Raw genomic sequence first — 21348 nt, 5'->3', positions numbered from 1 at the left:
AAGCGGGTATTTTAAATTTGGGATTTTTACCTTCCTATACCACATATGAACCTTATTACCCTCAATGTTTAAGGTTTGAGTTAATTACATTTCAGCATACCAAATTACCATTTATATACCATAATTAGTTTAGAGGTATAATTAATTGGTAGTTTTTTACTCCTTAATTAAAGGTGTCCATATATCCCACGTTTCTCTCTCCCCTTAATTCCCAAGATCTGGCCAGCACTGTTTTCCCCCTCCCATTTCTTTCTCTTCTCCATTCCTTCTTCTTCTCAAAAAATACAGAGATGAGACCAATTTTTTATAATTAGATTTTTAGCCAAAGAGATTCAATATGAAACCCATTGTAAATCCCATACAATAATAACGCCAAATACTGGCGGTGGCTGTAGCCAACACCAACTTTGTACATATACAACCCTGAAGATTTTATTAAGGAGTAGTCATGAGCCTTTGACAAGGATGAAGATGGAATAAGAAAGGTTGATTTATTTGTAGTTTTTTTTTTTGTGAAATTTTGTAGATGAAGAGAAAATTTTGTAGTCAACATATTTTTTCAACATAGATTATAGTTTAATTGTAGTATAAATGTAGTAATTTTATAGATACCCTTAAAAACAATACAACTTTATACAATACTTAAACTGATTTGTAGTTTATTTGTAGAAATTTTGTAGATAAAGAGAAAATTTTGTAGTCAACATTTTTTTTTCAACATAGATTGTAGTGTAATTGTAGTAATTTTGTAGATACCCTTCAAAACAATACTGCTTTATACATACGTAAACTGATTTGTAGTTTATTTGTAGATTTTTTATAGAAAATTTGTAGATTAGGAGAAAATTTTGTAGTCAACATTTTTTTTCAACATAGATTGCAGTTTAATTGTAGTATAAATGTAGTAATTTGTAGATACCATTAAAACAATATTGCTTTATACATACTTAAACTGATTTGTAGTTTATTTGTAGATTTTTTGTAGAAAATTTGTTGACTGGAGCTAGAGGAATGGAAACTTTGATTCTCTTTTTCTTCTTCATGGGGGACTCCCCGAAATCAGATTCCAATGTATCTTCAGGCGCAACAAATTGCTGGTGAATCTCAGTAACAGATGATGTTGGAGGCATGAGTTGACTTACTGGGCGTGGATTAAAAGTTGCAGGGCGAGGACGTGAAAAATGAGGAAAGAGAAGCCTGCAGAAAAAAGAGGAAACAAATCTGATGTGAATATGAAAAAATATTTAGTCCCAGATTTTTAGGCGCCTAATTTGGAAGGAATAAGCTATTCAAATATTTATCCCAGATTTGTAGGCGCCTAATTTGGAAGGAATCAGCTCTTAATATTGGGTATTTAATGAATGATATAAATTTTGTAGAAAAAATATAAACATAGCGGATAATAATAAAATTATACACATTTTTAGTAATAATGTTTCATATATGATATAGATAAAAAAAAATCCCATAAAATTTAAGCGCTTGACAGATATTTAAGTTAATTCTTTAAAGAAGTTCTAGGTCCAATAACTGAAGCCCAATTTTAAAATAGACTCGATGAAGAAGAATCAGAAGAAAAGCCCATTGTAACGTTAACTACAGAGTCGCAATAATAACAAAAGCCGCGCCGTCTCTCAGCCTTTCTTTCCCTCTAATTGCTAAAACCTCTGTCTACCCACCCACCTGCCAACAATCCGCCATCGGTCTCTTGCAATTGCTAGTGCTTCCCTTCTAGGTAATATACATGGTCAATCCTTTAGTTTCCTTCTGTAAGTGTTGTTTGACTGACTTTTTTGCCCACTTTCCTTAATGTTTGCTTTTGGTCACTCGTATTTTTCCTTTCTACTATGGTGATTATTTGTGTTTAAATGATTAAAAGCTAAAATATTGATGTGTATACCTCTTATAATTAGCTTACTTCAGTCCTTTTTATTTATTTTGGATTTTGCACTTATTTTTTATGTTTGTTTTTGGACTTCACTATATGGGTTGAGTGACTTTCCAAGTTTATCTTTGTGAGTATTTACTCAATTACCGTGGAGATTAATTGCTTATTTCTTTGTCTTGAGTTGGTATTATGCAGATTGAGTCACTTTCACATGTTGCTCTTTTTGACCATTTATCAAACGAGTAGCCCAGGAAGAATGGAGATTATGTGATTCTTTTGTTGTTTTCTTGATTTTAAATTTGTATATTGATTTTGAGTTTGTAGTTTTTCATTTTCAAAGTGAAACAGAAAAAAAGTTCCAAGTTTCTTACTTCTTTTTCCTTTATTTGATTCTTCGCTTAGACTACTGATAATTGTTTAGTATGTCACACTGGGTCTTCTTGTATGTTTCAGGGGATAGAAATGGCCGGGAAATCAAACAAAGGGAAGAATAGGAAGGCAGTTCAAAATCCGACCACTGCCAGTTCGTCAGAGCAAGCAGCACCTTCTGATGCTCCGGTGAATGATACTGCAACGCATGCGGAGGCTAATGGGACAACAGGTGTGACTCCACCAACTGATACAAAGACGGAGGCAACGGAGTCTGGAAATGGGACCTCTGGACACGAGGCAAAGCAAGGTGAACGTGGTAACATAAAATTTTAATTTTTGTATGTAAAGACGGTTGCTGGTTTTACAAATTTGTATCTGGAGGTGAGAGAGAGACAGATATATGATGCAGTATATTTGAAGGATCATGAAAAGACACAAATAATTGCAACTTGTAATGTTGCTACATTGTACATATTCTCCAGCACTCACTTTTTGCTGGTAATTAATAAACATATCCTTTACCTATCAAAAAGTTTGGAAATGTTCTGCTATGGAATGAATCAGTGTCCACATTGTCGATTCAGCTTTTATTCATGCGGTTGGAAATTCCCGGTGGTATGCAAAAGGCAGGCAGTCACTTATACTTATCAGAACCTCTTGGATGCACCAAAGGTTTATTAGAAGAAAAAATGCCCTCATCTGTTGTTTTTGCTTTCAATTTATCCAAAATAGGAGAAAGAGAAAAACAAAGAAGAAAGGAATTGTTTTTTCAGTCTTGGAGATAAAAGCTGTTAATAGATGTGTCATGAGATCTATTACGTAATATGTGAATGCAATCTGTTCGCTATGTTCTTTAATTATATTCCTCCTGGAAACCTTCGCATGATTCCTTTAATAAGCTGATAAAGCACACGGTGAACAGTAACTCTTATCTCAACACCTATGTCAGTTAGATGATCCTTCAAAGGAAAAGATTTTATGAGAGTGGCTGGTGCATAGGATACTTGATGTGCCTACTTCTGGTATGCTCCATGAAACGTGCGTCGTTTTATTCTGGATCTCTGCCATATGTGTCATTTTGAATATAAAACAATGTATAGTGCTAGCGTCATTAGAACTCTTTTTCCTATGTTTATTTTTCTTGTCAAACTGTCTACCTTTTCTGCTTATGTAATTGTTGGTCGTGTAAATGCCACATACATCATCAAACTCATACTTGATAAGTCTAGGTTCTCTTCCAGTTACACTTTTTCATATACTTGAAGATAACTATTTTACATTCTTGTATGACTTTTATTTAATAGTTTAAACTTCTTTCTAGCTCTACATATTGGAGGAAATGAAGAGCGATTCTGCTTTAATTTATTGCAGGTGACATCCATCTTTATCCTGTTACTGTTAAAACCCAAGGAGGGGATAAGCTAGAGCTACAAGTAAGATGCATTACTAATTTTCTTGGCTTTTTATTTCTTATTGATGGCTGTGTCGCAAAACTTGTTACTTTCTTTATCATTTTCCTTTGAAGATGGCTTCATCCTCCAGATTAAGAGAGTGGCTAGAATTCTCTCATGGGATAGATAAGAAGTCTTGTTCGTATGTTCCATTGTGCAATTATATTTTGTATCTGGATTGTCATAATCATGAAAAACCGCTCTTTCTCTTTATTTCTTGATGTTCTGAGCTACTTGTCATTTGTAATCCTGCCTTTATGTGTAGGTGTTTATGTTTAGGCGTTTAGGTCTACATTATATTTAAATATTTGTGGTGCTAGTGAGTTAGTTTGTCTAATATTTGATGTTCTGATGGGTACGTGTTTGCAGTTGAGTCCTGGGGATTCTGTTATGGATGTGCGGCAGTTTCTTCTTGATGCTCCAGAGACATGCTTCGTTACATGCTATGATCTATTGCTGCATATAAAGGATGGTTCTGTTCATCATCTGGAAGATTATAATGAAATCTCCGAAGTAGCTGATATCACCAAAGGAGACTGCTTCCTGGAGATGGTGCCAGGTGTGGCTTATTTACTTGGTCTGCTAGTTATTATTTTTAACTGTTATCAATGAGCTTATACTTGTTTCCTCTAACTTAAACCTGATTGTTGCAGCACTGTACGATGATCGATCCATAAGAGCTCATGTTCACCGTACTCGAGAATTGCTCTCTCTTTCCACATTGCATTCCTCACTATCAACATCACTTGCACTGCAGCATGAAATGGGAAGTAACAACGCGAAATCTGGAGGTTTGCCATTCAGCTGTTGTTCTTCTTCCTTCTCTTTTATATTCATTTTGTTTACTAATTTGATGGCCATTTATCAATTGGATAGGCATAACAAAGATTTCTGGCTTTTTATGTTTTAGAGCCTATGAAAGCCGATGTACCTGAACTTGAAAACTTGGGTTTTGTGGAGGATGTTTCTGGGTCAGTCTCTAGCTTGTTGGCAGCACCTTCAAAGGAAACTAAATGTGTTGAGAGCATTGTGTTCTCTTCGTTTAATCCTCCTCCTAGCTACAGAAGGTTAATAATCATTTATCTTATGATGATCATCAAATTGATTTTTCGTCAGGGAGGTTCATTGTGACATGCTGACTTTGGTTTCTCCTGCATACAGGCTTTCTGGAGACTTGATTTATTTGGATGTAGTAACACTAGAAGGAAATAAGTATTGTGTTACTGGAACAACCAAAACATTTTATGTTAATTCCAGCACCGCAAATGTTCTTGATCCAAGGCCTAATAAAACTGGTTCAGAAGCAACTACTCTTATTGGGCTCTTTCAAAAGATTAGCTCCAGATTTAAGAAAGGTAGTAACATGGTACAAAGTAACCCCCCCCCCCCCCCCCCCCCCTAAAAAAAAAAAAAAGAAGAAGAAGAAGAAAAAACTAGATAGCATTTCATTTTGAGTCGAAATATCTTGAACTAGATAAATGATTTTATCTTGCATTGAAGTTTTTATTTTATTTATAATGAATCTTGCATTGAAGCTTTTCGTGAAATATTGGAGCGGAAGGCTTCTGCACATCCTTTTGAGAATGTTCAATCTATGCTACCACCAAATTCGTGGCTTGGGTCATATCCTATCCCTGGTAAGTTGTTTTTGATGCATTCTTAACCGTTGGTTATCTTTATTTCATGTTGGTGTATGTTGTATACACATACAGATGAGGTAGGTGGATGCTGGGTCACATAGATGCCAAAAATGAGGCATACTTAGTGGTGTTAGAAATCCTAGAAAGTCTGTTGCAATCTGTAATAATACTTAATTAGTGGACCATATAGTTGAAAAGTGCAAGTTACGATGACTTGCAAGGTCTTTGTCTGTTGGACCTGATGTAGAATTTGTCTGACAGGTGGTTAGCCATGTTTTAATTGCATTCCTTATGTGTGAAGTTATGTCGCTGCACGTTGAACATGTCCCTTTATTTCAAATTTGAACACTTCAAAAGATCAGTTTTATTCCCAGGGCATTTTGAAATATACTCAAAAACATATGAAATATTAGATTAGATTAGTGATGAGGTGTCAAAACTATCACGTTTGATTTGATATAGTAAATGCCGAACATCATTCTAAAATCCAACTTTATAATACCCTCAAGGATTAAAAACCTTGTGTGAAGGAATATCAAAATCGTTGACCAAACATCCGATTTAAGGACAAATGGACAGTGAATCAACAGAATCGAGTTTGCAATCCTTCATTGTGGTTTCTAATCTTGGGATATTGCATGTTGATTTCCAGTGTTTATAATGTTGTGCAGGCATGGGTGGCCATGTGTCCTTTCTGCTCCTGTTGTAGAGTAGAATAATTCCAGGGACTTCCATGTAGTCAAATTTATGTTCACGTCTCATATCTTAAAGATGTGTCACTTTTCATTCTTACAACTTCCTCTGTCCCTCTTTATATGAAAACTCTTCCCTTGGGATGTCCCAAAATGTTTTGACGGTATTCCAGAAACATGATTTCACAAATTTAAAAATTTTAAAAACTGATTTAATTATTCAAAATTTAAACTTGATATGCTGCTTTCTCTGCTGAACTAACTTTGCAAGTGTTACTTTAATCTTTGTCATCATCACCAATATATTACATAATGTATCCATGATAACCAATATAATGCATAAGTCAGAGTAGCATTTGTATAAGATGGGGGAGGGATTATTATTCCTCAGTTCCTCTATGACAATGAGGGACTTGTATGTGGATAATTTTATGTTAATAACTATTAACTTAAAAGCTGTTACTTTTCATTCTCTTACAATTATCTTTCTTTTAATTATTATTGGTGTCACTAGTTTTTAGTTCTTTTTGGATTCTCTGGTGTCAGATCACAAACGTGATGCAGCACGGGCAGAGGATGCACTTACACTTTCTTTTGGAAGTGAGCTGATTGGCATGCAAAGGGATTGGAATGAAGAGTTACAATCTTGTCGGGAATTCCCCCATACAAACCCCCAGGAAAGGTGCATCTCGATGGATCTAAGTCAAATTGTGCATTCTAGAGTGAATTAATTAATTCCGTTATAGATTCTACTTGTGTATGCAATACTCTGCCTAAGTCTGTCTGTGAAGGTAGGATTTCCTCTGTTCATGTGTAGTCATCTAACTCCTTTTTATCACAGGATACTGAGAGATAGGGCCCTGTACAAAGTCAGTTCGGACTTTGTAGATGCTGCAATTAGTGGTGCTATTGGAGTTATCAACAGGTGTATCCCCCCAATTAATCCAACTGATCCAGAGTGCTTTCATATGTAAGTATTGAGCTGGGGATGAGCACAAATAATTTCCTTGTAACTATATGTTTCACTTAAAAATAACTTATACTTTCGGATATGGTATAATTTGACCTCCATAATTGAAAATATAGTGCAAGAAAGTGGAAAACTAAGTAGCAAACAGAAAGTGGGGTTTTGCTTGGGGGAGGGGCGGTGAAGGTGAACATATCAATTAGGTATCAACTGATATCCCATAAGGGTGTCAAATGGCAGGTTGAAACGGGATGAGTAGAAGAAGTGTGTTAAAGAACAGATCACAAATAAACTGCCAACTCAAGCCCTTCAGCTAAATAGCCCTTCAGCTAAAGAACAGCTAAGTAGCAAACAGAAAGTGGGGTTTTGCTTGGGGGAGGGGCGGTGAAGGTGAACATATCAATTAGGTATCAACTGATATCCCATAAGGNGTCGATTCGGGATACCTGCCAAAATCGTATGTGACAATGAGAAGCAATTCGTCGGCAACAGGTAACGGAGTTCCTCGAAGCACACAAAATAAAGAGGATCTTATCAACACCGTACCACCCGAGCGGGAACGGACAGGCCGAGTGAACAAACAAAACTATCATTCAAAACTTAAAGAAGAGGTTGGACGATGCAAAAGGAAAATGGAGAGAAGTTCTACCTGAGGTTCTTTGGATCGAACAACATCGAAGTCCAGCACGGGGGTGACCCCGTTCTCGTTAGTATACAGCTCCGAGGCCTTTGATTCCGGTCGAGGTTGGGAAAACCACAAATAAACTGCCAACTCAAGCCCTTCAGCTAAATAGCCTAGGTAAAATATGTTCATTATAGTTCTTGCATTGCAATAGTCATTATTATGTCTTTTCCAGTTATTCACCGAGTTTCAAACCGTGCACCACTGGCCATCGGGGAATTCTCGGTTATAGAAAAAGTCATTACTATGTCTTTTACAAGTTCACTCAGAGCATTAAATTTGTTGTCTAGCTCCTCTAAATTGAGCTTCATTGGAAGTAGAAAAGAAAACTAAGGGGAGCAAGCTAGGTAATAGGAACCAGTGGAGGCAGTTGGAATGCATACACGTAAGTAAAAGAAAAACAGTATTTTAGAGCCATCAGGCAGCAGTGGTTGCCTTAATCCCATTCTGCAAGTGCACCTTTTTTTTCTGGTTCCCTTGGTACATAAATTGCATCATTATTCCCATCATTCCCACCAATCAATTTGGGCTACTACTTGTACCCCAAACTGGCCCAATATTTTGTACGGTCTGTTTTGACCTGCCATTTAACATATTAATCACCCTATACACTGAAGTTTGAAACCAGCCGTTTAACATGCTCTTATCCCATTAGCCCATCCACCAGGTGGAAAGACAGTCAGAAGGACATTGGGGGTTAATGGTGGCGAGAAGGCAGGTACAGGGTGGGGAGAAAGAAGAGAGATCGTCATTGCTGTCCTTCTCTATTGCTTGTCTGAGCTGACAATGTGCCTAGATCCATCGTTCGCATGCTGCATTTTTGTTCACATTATGCTTGTTGGCCAAATGTTGTTTAGATTGCTAGAAAGATTCTCCTTAGTTGTTCATTGTCACTTTTGCCTGATACTTTTGTATGAATACAGGTACGTTCACAATAATATATTCTTCAGCTTTGCTGTTGATGCGGATCTCGAGCAACTGTCGCGAAAGCAGGGAGCTGATTCTAAAGTTGAGGGCTCAGGCTTATTACGTAGTTTGTCGGAGAAGACCTCCAACAATTTGTCACAGGGAGCCTCTGAAGTCTCTAATGGAGATGAGCCTGGCGGCTCAGTTGTAGAAGCTGTAAACATCAACTTGGATTGTCCTACTGGAGTGCCCGGTGAAACTCAGTTGGCAGAAAGTGAGCAAGCCACTTATGCAAGTGCAAATAATGACTTGAAAGGCACAAAATCATATCAGGAAGCTGATGTCCCTGGATTATACAACCTTGCTATGGCGATAGTTGATTATAGAGGTCATAGAGTGGTGGCTCAGGTGTTTATTGAACTTGCATTACCTATATAGTTGTATGCTGTAGTTTAATGCTTTAGATAAGTTCAGACATGAAAGTCAGAGTGTTAATTAAGATGGGGTTTCCACTGGAAACCATCTTTCATGAATTTTGTAATTTCATGCATCTGACTTTGAAGTTGGACCTGCAATATAAGTAAGTGGCTTCACTTAATCGACATTTGTCCTCCTCCGTACCATTTTATGCGGAGGCGCTTGACTGGGTCAGGAATTTAAGAAACTAAAGAAGGCTTTTAACCATTGTCTCTGAGCCGAGGGTATTCTGGAAACAGCCTCTCTATTCCTCCGGGGTAGGGGTTAGGTCTGCGTACATCTACCCTCCCCAGACCCCACTAGTGGGATCCTACTGAGTTATTGTTGTTGTTGTTTTAACATGTAAGCCAAAGATATGTGAAGTACCGAAAGTATCCTTTTAAATGGGTTTTGGTGAGAGTTCCACATGTCATGCATTTTTTCTCTCCTTATAAAAGGATGAATTTTTATTCAAGCAGATCCCAACAAGTCATGTCATTAAGGGTAAACTCGGGATACAAAGATTAAATAGTTTCCAAAACGAGAAATGTATCGTTCTTGTTGGGATAGACTAAAGAGAAAAGCGTGTCACGTCAAATGAGACAGAGGGAGTATAGCATAATTACATCATAGAGTTTAATCAGCTGGAGATTTGGAAGTGAATCGTACTTATTTTATTTCGATATAGACAGGGTTCTGAGGCATAATTTTCTTGCATCTCTTATAAATAACTGTGCTAGTATGGATCTCTTTGGATAGGTACTCTTCTTGATGGCCATGTTTGATTTAATCTTCTAATTCCTTTCAGATGCATGGCTTACCCTTATGCATTATTCTGCCAATTTATCGGAAGATTTTTACTTTTTTCTGTTTTTCTTGGTAGAGTGTTTTACCTGGTATCCTTCAAGGTGACAAATCAGATTCCCTCTTATACGGGTCTGTTGATAATGGCAAGAAAATCTGCTGGAGTGACGAGTTCCATTCCAAGGTACCAGTGGACCTTAATTTTTTGTTCACCTTCTTTTTTTTCCTAGTATGGTTTGCACAACAATTTTAGGATGTTTGTGGAAAGTATAAGGTTTATTAGGATTACTTGCTGGGTTTGTCATGATTCTTTAACTATCATGCTTTGGTTCTATATATTGTGATAATGAATTGATTTGAAGCATCTGGGCTTCTTTGGTGTGCTCAACTGGACATGCTTGTTATGGAGTGATACATGTCTTGCTGGATTCGTCTTTTCCTTTTTGTGCCTTTGGTAATTATGAGGGATCATTTTAGTTCCCTTATTTTTTTTTTTGGGGGGGGGGGGGTGCCTTAATTCCTGGTAGTTTTTTTAGATGGTAAAGAAAGCTGTTTGTTGTGGGATCATTGGGGTATGATATTTCAATGTGAAACGTAATTCTTGTAATGACGGCTGATGTTATTCTTTCCCTCTCCTTTTTATCATTCTTGACTTACCTTGTTAATCATTTGAAGTTTATATCTGGTTCTGTTCGTAAGTTTCACCCAGGTTTATTTGTCCTTAGGTGCTAGAAGCTGCAAAACGTCTACACTTGAAGGAACACATTGTCCTTGATGGATCTGGAAATGAATTCAAAATAGCTGCACCAGTGGAATGCAAGGGCATTGTTGGTAGTGATGACAGGTGATTACTTTCTGAGGATTCACTGCTCCTTCGCCCGGGGGGGGGGGGTAGGTGGGTGGGTCCTTGTCTTATGATGAAAGCCAATTTTGGTTCATTGGTGATAATAATCTATTTCACCACAGGATGCATATGATTTAAGTCCTATGAAATATGCACATAACAGACCCCTCCAAGCTTAATAATGCCATATTTTTGTAGGTATATAACTTGGAGATGAGAAAACGTGTAAACTTTTAAATAGATACTGCACTTTCATTAGTTGCAGTTAGCATATGTGTCTGCATATGTGAATGTCATTGACTTAACCAACTTTAGTGGGCAATTTGTCATCTTATTAAGATTAATTCTTTAGTTTTATGTGGTTTTCAGGCATTATCTGTTGGACTTGATGAGAGTCACTCCTCGTGATGCAAATTATAGTGGTCCAGGTTCCAGATTTTGTATTTTGCGACCTGAATTGATAACTGCGTTTTGCCAAGTGAGTCCTGCTTGTGCTATGGCTTGCTCTCATATTTTCATTTGTGTTCAATTCTTATATTTATTTTGATTTTTATATTTGTTCTGGATCTGCAAACCTGATTTTTTGGGTTCGGGTTGCTTTTGTACTTGGCTCTGATTTCTGACACTTTGCTCTCAAAAAATTATTTTGGTTCTTTCCCAAGGCTGAAGTTGCTGAGAGGTCAAAATCGAAGTGCGAGTCAGAGGGGGAGGTACCAGTGGCCTCTGATTCTTTAACGGTAAATAACACTGAAGAATTACAAACAACCGATGGCGTTGCCCCAGCTGAAGTCGACAGCAACAAGGTAGCAATCTCCTGCTTAAATGAAGTCTGTCCTCCTACTGCAAACATTTTTTTTTGTCTAGCTTATAATGAGATGGAATGTGTTGTTGAAAGTCAATTCCTTGTGGTAACAATTACTGCAGTTGCGCACTACTGTTGGATATAAGTTTGCTTGTTCACGCGACCAATTTTGTGTTGGATAATATAGTTTCATAGTATTTCTTGAACAATACGCACTTCTTGAAAGATATTTCTTTTTTTAATATGATTCGCGAGATTTTAAAGTTCTATTTTATGTTCTCACCTTGCTTGTTAATGATGTCTTCCTTTTATAATTGCTTTCAACTCTCCCTGATTTTAGATTCACGTTTAGATGAATGCACGTCCCAAGTTATGTGAGCATTATCACTCTGCAGTATCTTATGTTGCCTTTTCTCTTCCCTATCTCTTTTCCTCTTTACTTTGATTTGTCATTTTCAGTCTACGTGTCTGTACAAAAAAGGTCTACGTGTCTGTTGCTTCCAAAAGTGCTCTAGTTGATTCATCTTCTTGTACCTTGTTAGTTTTTTTTTCCTGAAATTAAAATATAAATTTCATGTACACTGATGATTCAAAGCATTAACTGGTGATGGATTCTTTATATTGAATCCGTGATAATTGTGGTATTAGTATCATGCTCGGCCGTTGATATATTTTGTGAACTTCGGAGGATATCAATCTGGAGATTCTATGAGTTCTTTTTAGAGGAAAAAACCTACAAATATGATTTTTTTCCCTCAAGAGGGAATCAATGCAAACACTTCTGTACGAAGAAGTAATTTACCTCTTTGCTCTTGCTATTCAGTTATATAAGATATGACCTCTTTTTTCTCTTATTTAGGGAGAAAAAAGTGTAAAGGATGCTGGTAACAACTGCTGTTCTCACTCGGGAAGAGCGGATACTGAGGATATACTTTTCAATCCTAACGTCTTTACAGATTTTAAGTTGGCAGGGAGTGAAGAGGTTATTTTTTTTGCCTGTGGTTATTGTTCCTTGCTTGGTTTTTAGAAGGTGCTTTGTATTTATATGGTCCATTCTCCCAACTTCACCAGGAGATAGTTGCTGACCAAGAACTTGTGAAGAAAGTGAGTTTGTATCTGAAAGACACTGTGCTTCCGAAGTTTATTCAAGATCTCTGCACACTTGAAGTTTCACCCATGGATGGGCAAACTTTAACTGAGGCACTTCATGCGCATGGAATTAATTTGCGCTATCTGGGAAAAGTAATGATATCCTGACAAGCTCCGTTAATTCTCATATTGCTTAGATTTTCCACTAAGTATAAGAAAATTTTGTTGCATGAGTTGAACTCTAACTTCAGTTAAAGTAGTAAGCTTGGCTTTGTCTTCTTCCTTTTTTTCCAGGTGGCTGAGGGGACCAGGAACTTGCCTCATTTATGGGATCTTTGTTCCAATGAGATTGTTGTCAGATGTGCGAAGCACATCCTCAAGGTGATTGATTTTTGATTGCTTTTGAGTAAAAAAAATGTTTTTCATAGCCAGTTGAAAGGCTGCAATAATATTGAACTATAAACCTACTAAATCTTATGCTTTGACAACTATGGTCCCACTTGAGAACATGCTCCACCTTTTGAGATTGAACAAAATTTTTGTGGTTTTTCTGAGAGGTTAAGCTTTTTTTGTTTCTCCTGTCATGTCTCAACATTTTTGCTTAGCATTATAAGTGGAGAAGTGAAGGGGATGTTTCTTTTTACCTGCCTTTCTTTATTACTGGGCAAAAGCCTTTTAATCTACAGAGGGGGACTCGTTTTACTTAGGCTCTGGTGGTTCAAAATAGTCATTTGTGCTTATCCACTTGGTGGGTAAGATGAAGCACACTAATCACTCTGATTATCTTGATACATGGAAGAAGTTGAAATTCTATTTTATAGGTTTCTGGAGTTTGTAATTTCTTACCATTTGATCTGATGGGACATGCAGGATGTGCTGAGGGATGCTGAGGACCATGATCTTGCAAACACAATCTCACATTTTTGCAACTGTTTGTTTGGAAATATTCAAACTGTATCTAATAAAGGTGGCCCCAACAGTGCACTTTCTAAAAACCAAAAGAAGGTACAGAGAAAGAGAGAGATGATTGTCATTACTCCCTATGGCTATTTATTGCTACTTCCTATAGTAAGATATCATGTGGAAGTTCTATTGAATTGAGTTTACCATCTACTAAACCTTTTATAGAGGGGATAGTTTTATTTATTTATTTTAGGTTTACAACATGGGCCCTCAAGTGCTGATTTGATTCTTTTGCTTGAGCCAAACACATGGAAATATTTTGTTGATACAGTGAACTTCTCTAATACCATGTTGAATTATGTGGTACCGCCTTATCTAAAAGTTTGAGCTATTAAAGTGGGATTTCCTTTTTTTTTTTTAACGAGTCCATGCTTTGCCATTATTATTTACTTGTATGCTAATATTTGGAGGAGCAATATGGAAATTACTAGTTTAATTGTCTACAAACTCTGTTGCCTATATAGAGCAAGCATTTTCCAGAATCATTTAAGCTTGCTGTGCTGATATATTCTATTATTGTTTCTCAAATGAGTATATTGTAAATGGTTTTAGTAAATTTACCTCTATGAAACACATTGCGTAGGACCACATCAGCAATCAGCAAAAGTCGTCCAAACAAGGAAAGCGAAAAAATGTAGGACCTGCCAAGAAGAAGCTGTCCTCCTACTTGAATATTACCTCTGATAGTTTGTGGTCTGACATCCAGGAATTTGCGAAGCTAAAGTATCAGGTATCATTTTCTTTCAAGAACTTTCTTCAGTTGTTCGCCCAGATGTTTTAAGTTGTTAGTCATGGTTTTTTCTTCTCTTCAGTTCGAGTTGCCTGAGGATGCAAAAATGCTCGTAAAGAAAATTCCAGTTGTACGCAATCTTTGTCAGAAGGTATGTTTCATCAAGTAATCCACTAATGAGGAATTCTTACTTTAAGTTGAGATTATATATTTGTTATCGTAGCTTATTTTTCCCTGCTTCCCGATATTATCTTATATTGGTCAAGCGTTATCATCATTTCAAAGTGGCTATTGCAATGTCATTGTTCATATATTGAGTTCTCTGGGATGCATTCAACTTTGTTGGCCTGAAAACTTGGTTGTATTTAGTGATCTTGAGACTCTTTCTTGACTGTGCATAGAGGTAGTCCCTTCGGAATCTGTGTCACCATTTTCTTGCTTTAGAGAGGGCCAACATTTTATGTATACTGTTTTGTGACATCAGTTGTCTTTGGTGGTGACAAGCGAAGTTGTGGAGAAAAAGTAGTCTGTTCTTTTGAGTGTTTGACTTCTCAAGACCATGGAGTTCAAGCAGGGAAAATTTCCTTCCAGATTATGCTAATCTTGATATGGGTGGTGAGGCACAGTGATAAATTCGTGCTGTTAGATGCAGCAGTTACATTGTTGTATGTTCATTGATTTAGAAAATTTTATTGGAATATAAATCATTAGATGGAGATTGGCACTCTACCTTGGTGATAGAGATGACTGGAGATTGTTAACTAGTTCTTGATGGGATATTGTGGTTGATGAAGATTGTTTTGCCGAAGCTAGTTTTCGTCTTAGTAGTCGAGCTAAGATTAGTCAAGCATCTTTTTCTCTTATTTTATATAGCTACAAGTAATATGGTGCCTCATTTTAGGTGCAAGGAGATGAACCCACTCACTTTGATAATGAGTCTTCCCCTTGAAATCCCTTTATTGTGCTTTTTCTTGCGCAGCAGACTATTGCCCCATGTTATGCATGGAATTCCACCTTAATATGTTTAAGTAACTCTTAGAACTTTGCTCTTAACAGGTAGGCGTGACCGTTGCAGCTCGTAAATATGACCTTGTCTCTGCTACACCTTTTCAAGCATCAGATATTATGAATCTCCAACCAGTGGTGAAGCATTCTATCCCAGTTAGTTCAGAAGCTAAGGACCTTGTAGAAACAGGGAAGGCTCAATTAGCTGAGGTATTAACTGTTACAATTGGTGAAGAAATGGAACATGCTCATGTTAGTCATGGTCTAATGGAGATTTTGTTAGGCTAGCTGTCAATCCTTTTTTCCTTTTTTTTATTTGGAGCTTACGTAGGTCGTATTTGAGACAAAACAATGACTTCATGCATTTCAGGGTTTGCTTAGTGAGGCATACACTTTATTTTCTGAAGCATTCACAATACTTCAGCAGGTATATTACTGTTTTTTTTAATCTGCGATCTGCTTTTGATGTCAATATCAGTTAGTTAATATCAATGTTAAAAAATGCAGGTGACAGGTCCTATGCACCGTGAGGTTGCCAATTGTTGTCGGTAAGCATCTGTTGCTCTATCAGTTCATCTTTCTATGAGAGAAAATGCTTGTGCAATGCAATCTTTGGTCATTCTATTTTCTCTCTTTGTTCTTTTCTTTTAATAATTTTTTTTCTCTTCCAGCTACCTTGCTATGGTTCTGTATCATGCTGGAGATATGGCTGGCGCTATAATGCAACAGCACAAGGAACTTATCATAAATGAAAGATGCCTTGGACTGGACCACCCTGACACTGCGCACAGGCACTTTTCTTTGTCTTTGAACTCTGTTTTTCCTTGCATTTGCTAGACATTGCCTGTTGTCTTACTGATGTTGACGGTGAAGATGAAAACCTGTATTTCGTGATCATTATATGATTAATAACGTGTTTGACTGCAGTTACGGAAACATGGCCCTTTTCTACCATGGTCTTAACCAAACAGAACTTGCATTGAGGCACATGTCACGGGCCTTGCTTCTGCTTGGTTTGTCATCAGGTCCTGATCATCCGGATGTTGCTGCAACATTTATAAATGTTGCGATGATGTACCAAGATATAGGAAAGATGGATACAGCACTTCGTTATCTCCAAGAAGCATTGAAAAAGAATGAACGGTTGCTCGGGGAGGAACATATTCAGACTGCTGTTTGTTATCATGCTCTGGCAATTGCATTCAATTGTATGGGTGCTTTCAAGCTCTCACACCAGGCATGTGGTTGAACTGGATAGTTTACTGCGTTAGCAAAAAGGGTATCAGCATGGTTACTTTTTTAACCGTTTTTTATTAATTTTTATCAACAGCATGAAAAGAAAACTTATGACATACTAGCCAAACAGCTCGGAGAGGAGGATTCAAGGACACGTGATTCTCAGAACTGGATGAAAACTTTTAAGATGCGTGAGATACAGGTACAAGTTACTCAGACCTGATTACTTCTAACTCCTTGTGACACACTTATCATTCCCTTATGTGCTTTTGCAATATGGAAATCCTTAACAGATGAATGCGCAAAAGCAGAAAGGTCAATCTCTGAATGTGGCTTCTGCACAGAAGGCTTATGATATTTTGAAGGTACCTTTTTTCTAACAGTCTTGTACCTTTCGTGATCCTTCGAGGGTTCCATTAAATCTCTGACATATTTGCTTACCTTAAAATTTCACCTTGTTTGTGGTTACATGGCTGTAGTGCAAACTTGGTCTAGGTGATCAAGACTTGCTTTTCTAATTTGCATTCCCTCTTCATATCTCTCTCGTGATAGTGCATGTTTAATCCTCTTTAGGACCCTTAGATCAACAATTACTATGGCATATATAGGATCTTGGCTTTTCCTTTTCCCTTTTGATGGCCAATGTTGGAGAGAATTTATTAGTGGATTTTCATTCTAGGACATGATTGTGGTCGCCTTGGAATTAGTTTATAAGTATGTCAACTAGAAAGAGGATGTTCACTGTTTTGAGTTGAATGTTGCAGGCTCATCCTAGCCTGCTACACGCATTTCAAGCTGCTGCTGGAGGTGCTGGTGTTGGTGGCATGAACCAATCATTAAGTTCTGCAGTACTTGGTGATGGGCTTCCTCGAGGAAGAGGAGTTGATGAAAGAGCTGCACGAGCTGCTGCTGAAGTAAGGAAAAAAGCTGCAGCAAGGGGTCTTCTGGTACGTCCCAGTGGTGTTCCTGCAGCGACTTTACCCCCTCTTACCCAGCTACTCAATGTAATAAACTCTGGCGCCACGCCGGATGCTGCAAATGCTAATGAAACTAATGAAGAAAAGAAAGAAGCGAATGGTCATTCTTCTGATGGACCTGGAGGAGATGCCCAAGCAGACCATTCCAAAATACCAGGACAAGATCAAACTCCTGTTGGTTTAGGAACAGGTTTGGCGGGGTTGGATGCGAAGAAACAAAAATCAAAAGGGAAATCTGCATCTTGAAACATAGAATGCTGAATTTACTAACAAACATGACAATGGCCAGTTCGAGCATTATTATGGATTTTAGCCAGCGGCAAGCTCATGCTGCAGGTACTCATCGTGTGGGCAATTGCTTATACTTGTATTCTATTCTTGCAATAATACTCTCATGGAGATTTAAGTATTCAAGATGCAGTTCCTCTCATCTTGATTATTGCTACTACTGAGATTACGTAACTTGTAGGCCTAGTTTGAGAAAATAGGTTTAGTAGGCGCATTATTTTGGTGTTCGTTCTAAATAATGTGATGTAGGGAGGTTGATTATCTGTTTGGTGCATTGATGTCATCCTGAAATTTTTGACATCAATCCCCCCACCTTATGTATACCCATTTCGTTGCGGTTGAATATGTAATGATCTGGTGAGTGAAAGTGCTCTTTCGTGGACAACTTTTTTATTTCTGGTTAAAAGTTATCGTTCTATTTGTCACTTATTTATCTTTGCATTTTTTTTTTGTTAAAAACTTTGGGTTGGCTTTAAAATACTTAAGTCGTTGATTAGTGAATTTTTTACCTCCTAGAAATTCCATTTTCATTGAGTGCATACACTGAAGAAAGAAATGAACTTTATCCCCCTCTGTTCAGGTTGACCCTTTCTCTGTGCAATATCCATGTCAAAAAGATATACTACTGTAGATCAATCCGTGAAAGAGCAAGTTTGAGAAGATCTCTGAGAATTAAATATTTCCTCGTAATTTCATTTATTTATTGAATGATAAAGGGAGCTTGCTTCAGCGGCCTCACTAGGCTTATGCATTTGAAATGGTGAGGTCCAAAAGAACACTTCTGAGTAAAAGTTTCCATTACTCTCTTTGGTCCACTTTAATTGATTTTTTGGTCGTTTTCACACCTATTAAGGAATTTACCTTTTAGCATTAATAAACAATAAAATTGACCATATTAACCTTAATTTGTTCTTTAGAAATACAGCAAGTACTTCTAGGCTCTTTACTCCAAGAGTAGCTTTGAAAAAAAGAAAGTTATTTTTTCTTGGTATTTGGAAAAATTAAATACTACAACAGAAAAAATCGATTAAAGTGAGCTGGTTGGAGTACTAAATAAGGATAGGAGTCCGTTTGAAAGGGTAAATTCCTACTTCCATGATAGTTTCAGATATAGTTTCACTTGTAATTTTAATTATCCGTTTTAGGTCTAGCAATGTTGCAATTAAAAAAAAATGAAGGTTACATAAATTTTGCTACTTCTAAATACTTCAGGAAGAGGAGTACTCCTGGTTATCCTGATGTATGCATCATACTTCAAACTTTTTAGCTCGTAAGCTTTAAATTTCAAAAGATTTTATTTCTGTATTTTGAGACTACGGTCTCCCATTTTTATTTAAATTTGGATGGTTTCAGATTGGGTGAAATTCAAAAATAGCCAGATTTACAACTGGTCGTTCAAAAATAGCCTAGTTTCAAAAGTAATCGAAATTTAGCCACTTTTCATGAAAAGAAAAATTTGAGCGAAAACACTGTTCAAAACCCGGAAAATACGCCAGTATATTATGCTGGAGTTGCAGCATAAGTATACTTGAACTCCAGCATATTATACTGGAGTTCCAAGATAAGTATGCTGGAACTCCAGCATTATTGATGGAGTTCCAGCATAAGTACACTAGAACTCCAGCATAATATACTGGAGCCAGCAAAGTATACCGGTCCAGCATAATATGCTGGAGTTCATACACAGGTGCACCGAATTCCAGTATATTATGCTGGACGTCTCTGCTGCAGCAAAATAGTGGCTATTTTTCATTGACTTGGTAAACGCTGGCTATTTTTGAATAACCAGTCCGAAAACTGGCTATACCGTGCTATTTTAACTATCAGATTGGATAAAAAAGAAAAGTTCTATCTAGAGAACCTCATGTTATACAAATGTACCTTTGCGCTTTACATAAAGATCAAGAATATGGTTGTGATATTAGGTTTCTGTTCCTGACTTGTTATGTATTCCAACTTCTGCCTTTAGTCTTTATCCAACTAACAGATTGTGAAACCAGATTTCCTACACATGGAGTGGAATTATAGATGAAAAAGACATCATATTTCTTGACTTGTACAGAACATAAAACGCAAGGCACAGGTTGATAGCTTAGTACACTCTCCACTTTGCCTAACACTGAATAAATGAATTGTACCAAGTTTCATGTGATGGTACAAATGACAGATTTTAGAGACTCATCTGGACATCTCAGTTATTACAACAACAACAACAACCCAGTGAGATCCCACATGTGGGGTCAGGGGAGGGTAGTGTGTACGCAGACCTTACCCCTACTCCGGAGGAGTAGATAGGCTGTTTCCGGTAGACCCTCGGCTCAAGAAAGAAAGAGACAATGTATCAGTAGCAGCAAAGGAAACCTAACATATAACACCAGCAACGCAATAACCAGAAAATAGACAGCAAAGTATTAACACTAAACATCAACAAAGGCACAATACTACATACGCAAGGGAATAATATGTACATACAGGGCCACTAAACCTACTAAAGCCTAACTTTTCGACCCTAAAGAAGTATTAAGAATACAACTGGAGCCCCTAGTAGCCTAAAGCAAGACACTATCACACTAGCCTCCTGTCTCCTAACCTACCACCCTAGTGCTCGACCTCCACAACTTCCTATCAAGGGCTATGTCCTCGGAAATCCGCATCTGCACCATGTCCTGCCTGATCACCTCTCCCCAATATTTCTTAGGCCGCCCTCTACCTCTCCTCATACCCGTCAAGGCCAGCCGTTCACACCTCCTCACCGGTGCATCCAGGCTTCTCCTCCTCACGTGCCCGAACCATCTAAGCCTAGCTTCCCGCATCTTGTCTTCCATGGGAGCCACGCCCACCTTCCCCCGAATATCGTCATTCCTAATCTTATCTAGCTTAGTGTGTCCGCACATCCATCTCAGCATCCTCATCTCTGCAACTTTCATCTTCTGGATATGGGAATTCTTCACTGGCCAGCACTTTGCACCATACAACATGGCCGGCCTAACCACCGTTCTATAGAACTTTCCTTTAAGTTCCGGAGGCACCTTCCTGTCACACAGAACACCAGACGCTAGCCTCCATTTCATCCACCCCACTCCTACACGGTGCGTGACATCCTCGTCAATGTCCCCATCCCCTTGAATAATCGACCCCAGGTACTTGAAGCTCCCTTTCGGGAATGACTTGCGAGTCAAGCCTCACGTCCACGTCCGCTTCACCCGGCATGCTGCTGAACTTGAACTCCACGTATTCAGTCTTAGTCCTGCTCAGCTTGAAACCTTTTAGACTCAAGGGTCTGTCTCCAAACCTCCAATCTCTCGTTAATACCACTTCGCGTCTCATCAATCAGTACTATATCATCAGCGAATAACATACACTATGGCACCTCCCCTTGGATATGGTGTGTCAGTGCGTCCATCGTCAGGGCAAATAAGAACGGGCTTATCGCAGATCCTTGGTGTATGTTAGTGAAGGTGTCAAATGAACTCGTCTTGCCGGTGTCGGATAGAGTTCAAATAGAGTAAGAAAAAAAACTAGCACCAGATGACTACTTTCTCATTCTACTTTAGGC

General features: G+C 37.8%; 1 protein-coding gene across 1 annotated transcript; it reads left to right on the top strand.

The window, feature by feature from the left end:
* LOC109225334 (clustered mitochondria protein) lies at positions 1604–18221 on the top strand. The gene is made up of 29 exons (XM_019389958.1): positions 1604–1735; positions 2342–2567; positions 3632–3693; positions 4081–4270; positions 4365–4502; positions 4622–4778; positions 4873–5066; positions 5247–5348; positions 6590–6725; positions 6885–7013; positions 8616–9006; positions 9938–10042; positions 10584–10702; positions 11072–11180; positions 11365–11505; positions 12364–12486; positions 12576–12746; positions 12888–12974; positions 13464–13598; positions 14140–14286; positions 14369–14437; positions 15343–15501; positions 15662–15718; positions 15799–15839; positions 15963–16082; positions 16219–16528; positions 16622–16729; positions 16821–16892; positions 17292–18221. The coding sequence occupies exons 2-29, from the start codon at positions 2351–2353 to the stop codon at positions 17748–17750; spliced, it is 4248 nt and encodes a 1415-aa protein (XP_019245503.1). The 5' UTR covers positions 1604–1735; positions 2342–2350; the 3' UTR covers positions 17751–18221.

The sequence above is a fragment of the Nicotiana attenuata genome, chromosome 5, assembly GCF_001879085.1.
Source record: "Nicotiana attenuata strain UT chromosome 5, NIATTr2, whole genome shotgun sequence".
NCBI lineage: Eukaryota > Viridiplantae > Streptophyta > Magnoliopsida > Solanales > Solanaceae > Nicotiana > Nicotiana attenuata.
This window is presented reverse-complemented; position numbering and strand designations above follow the sequence as displayed.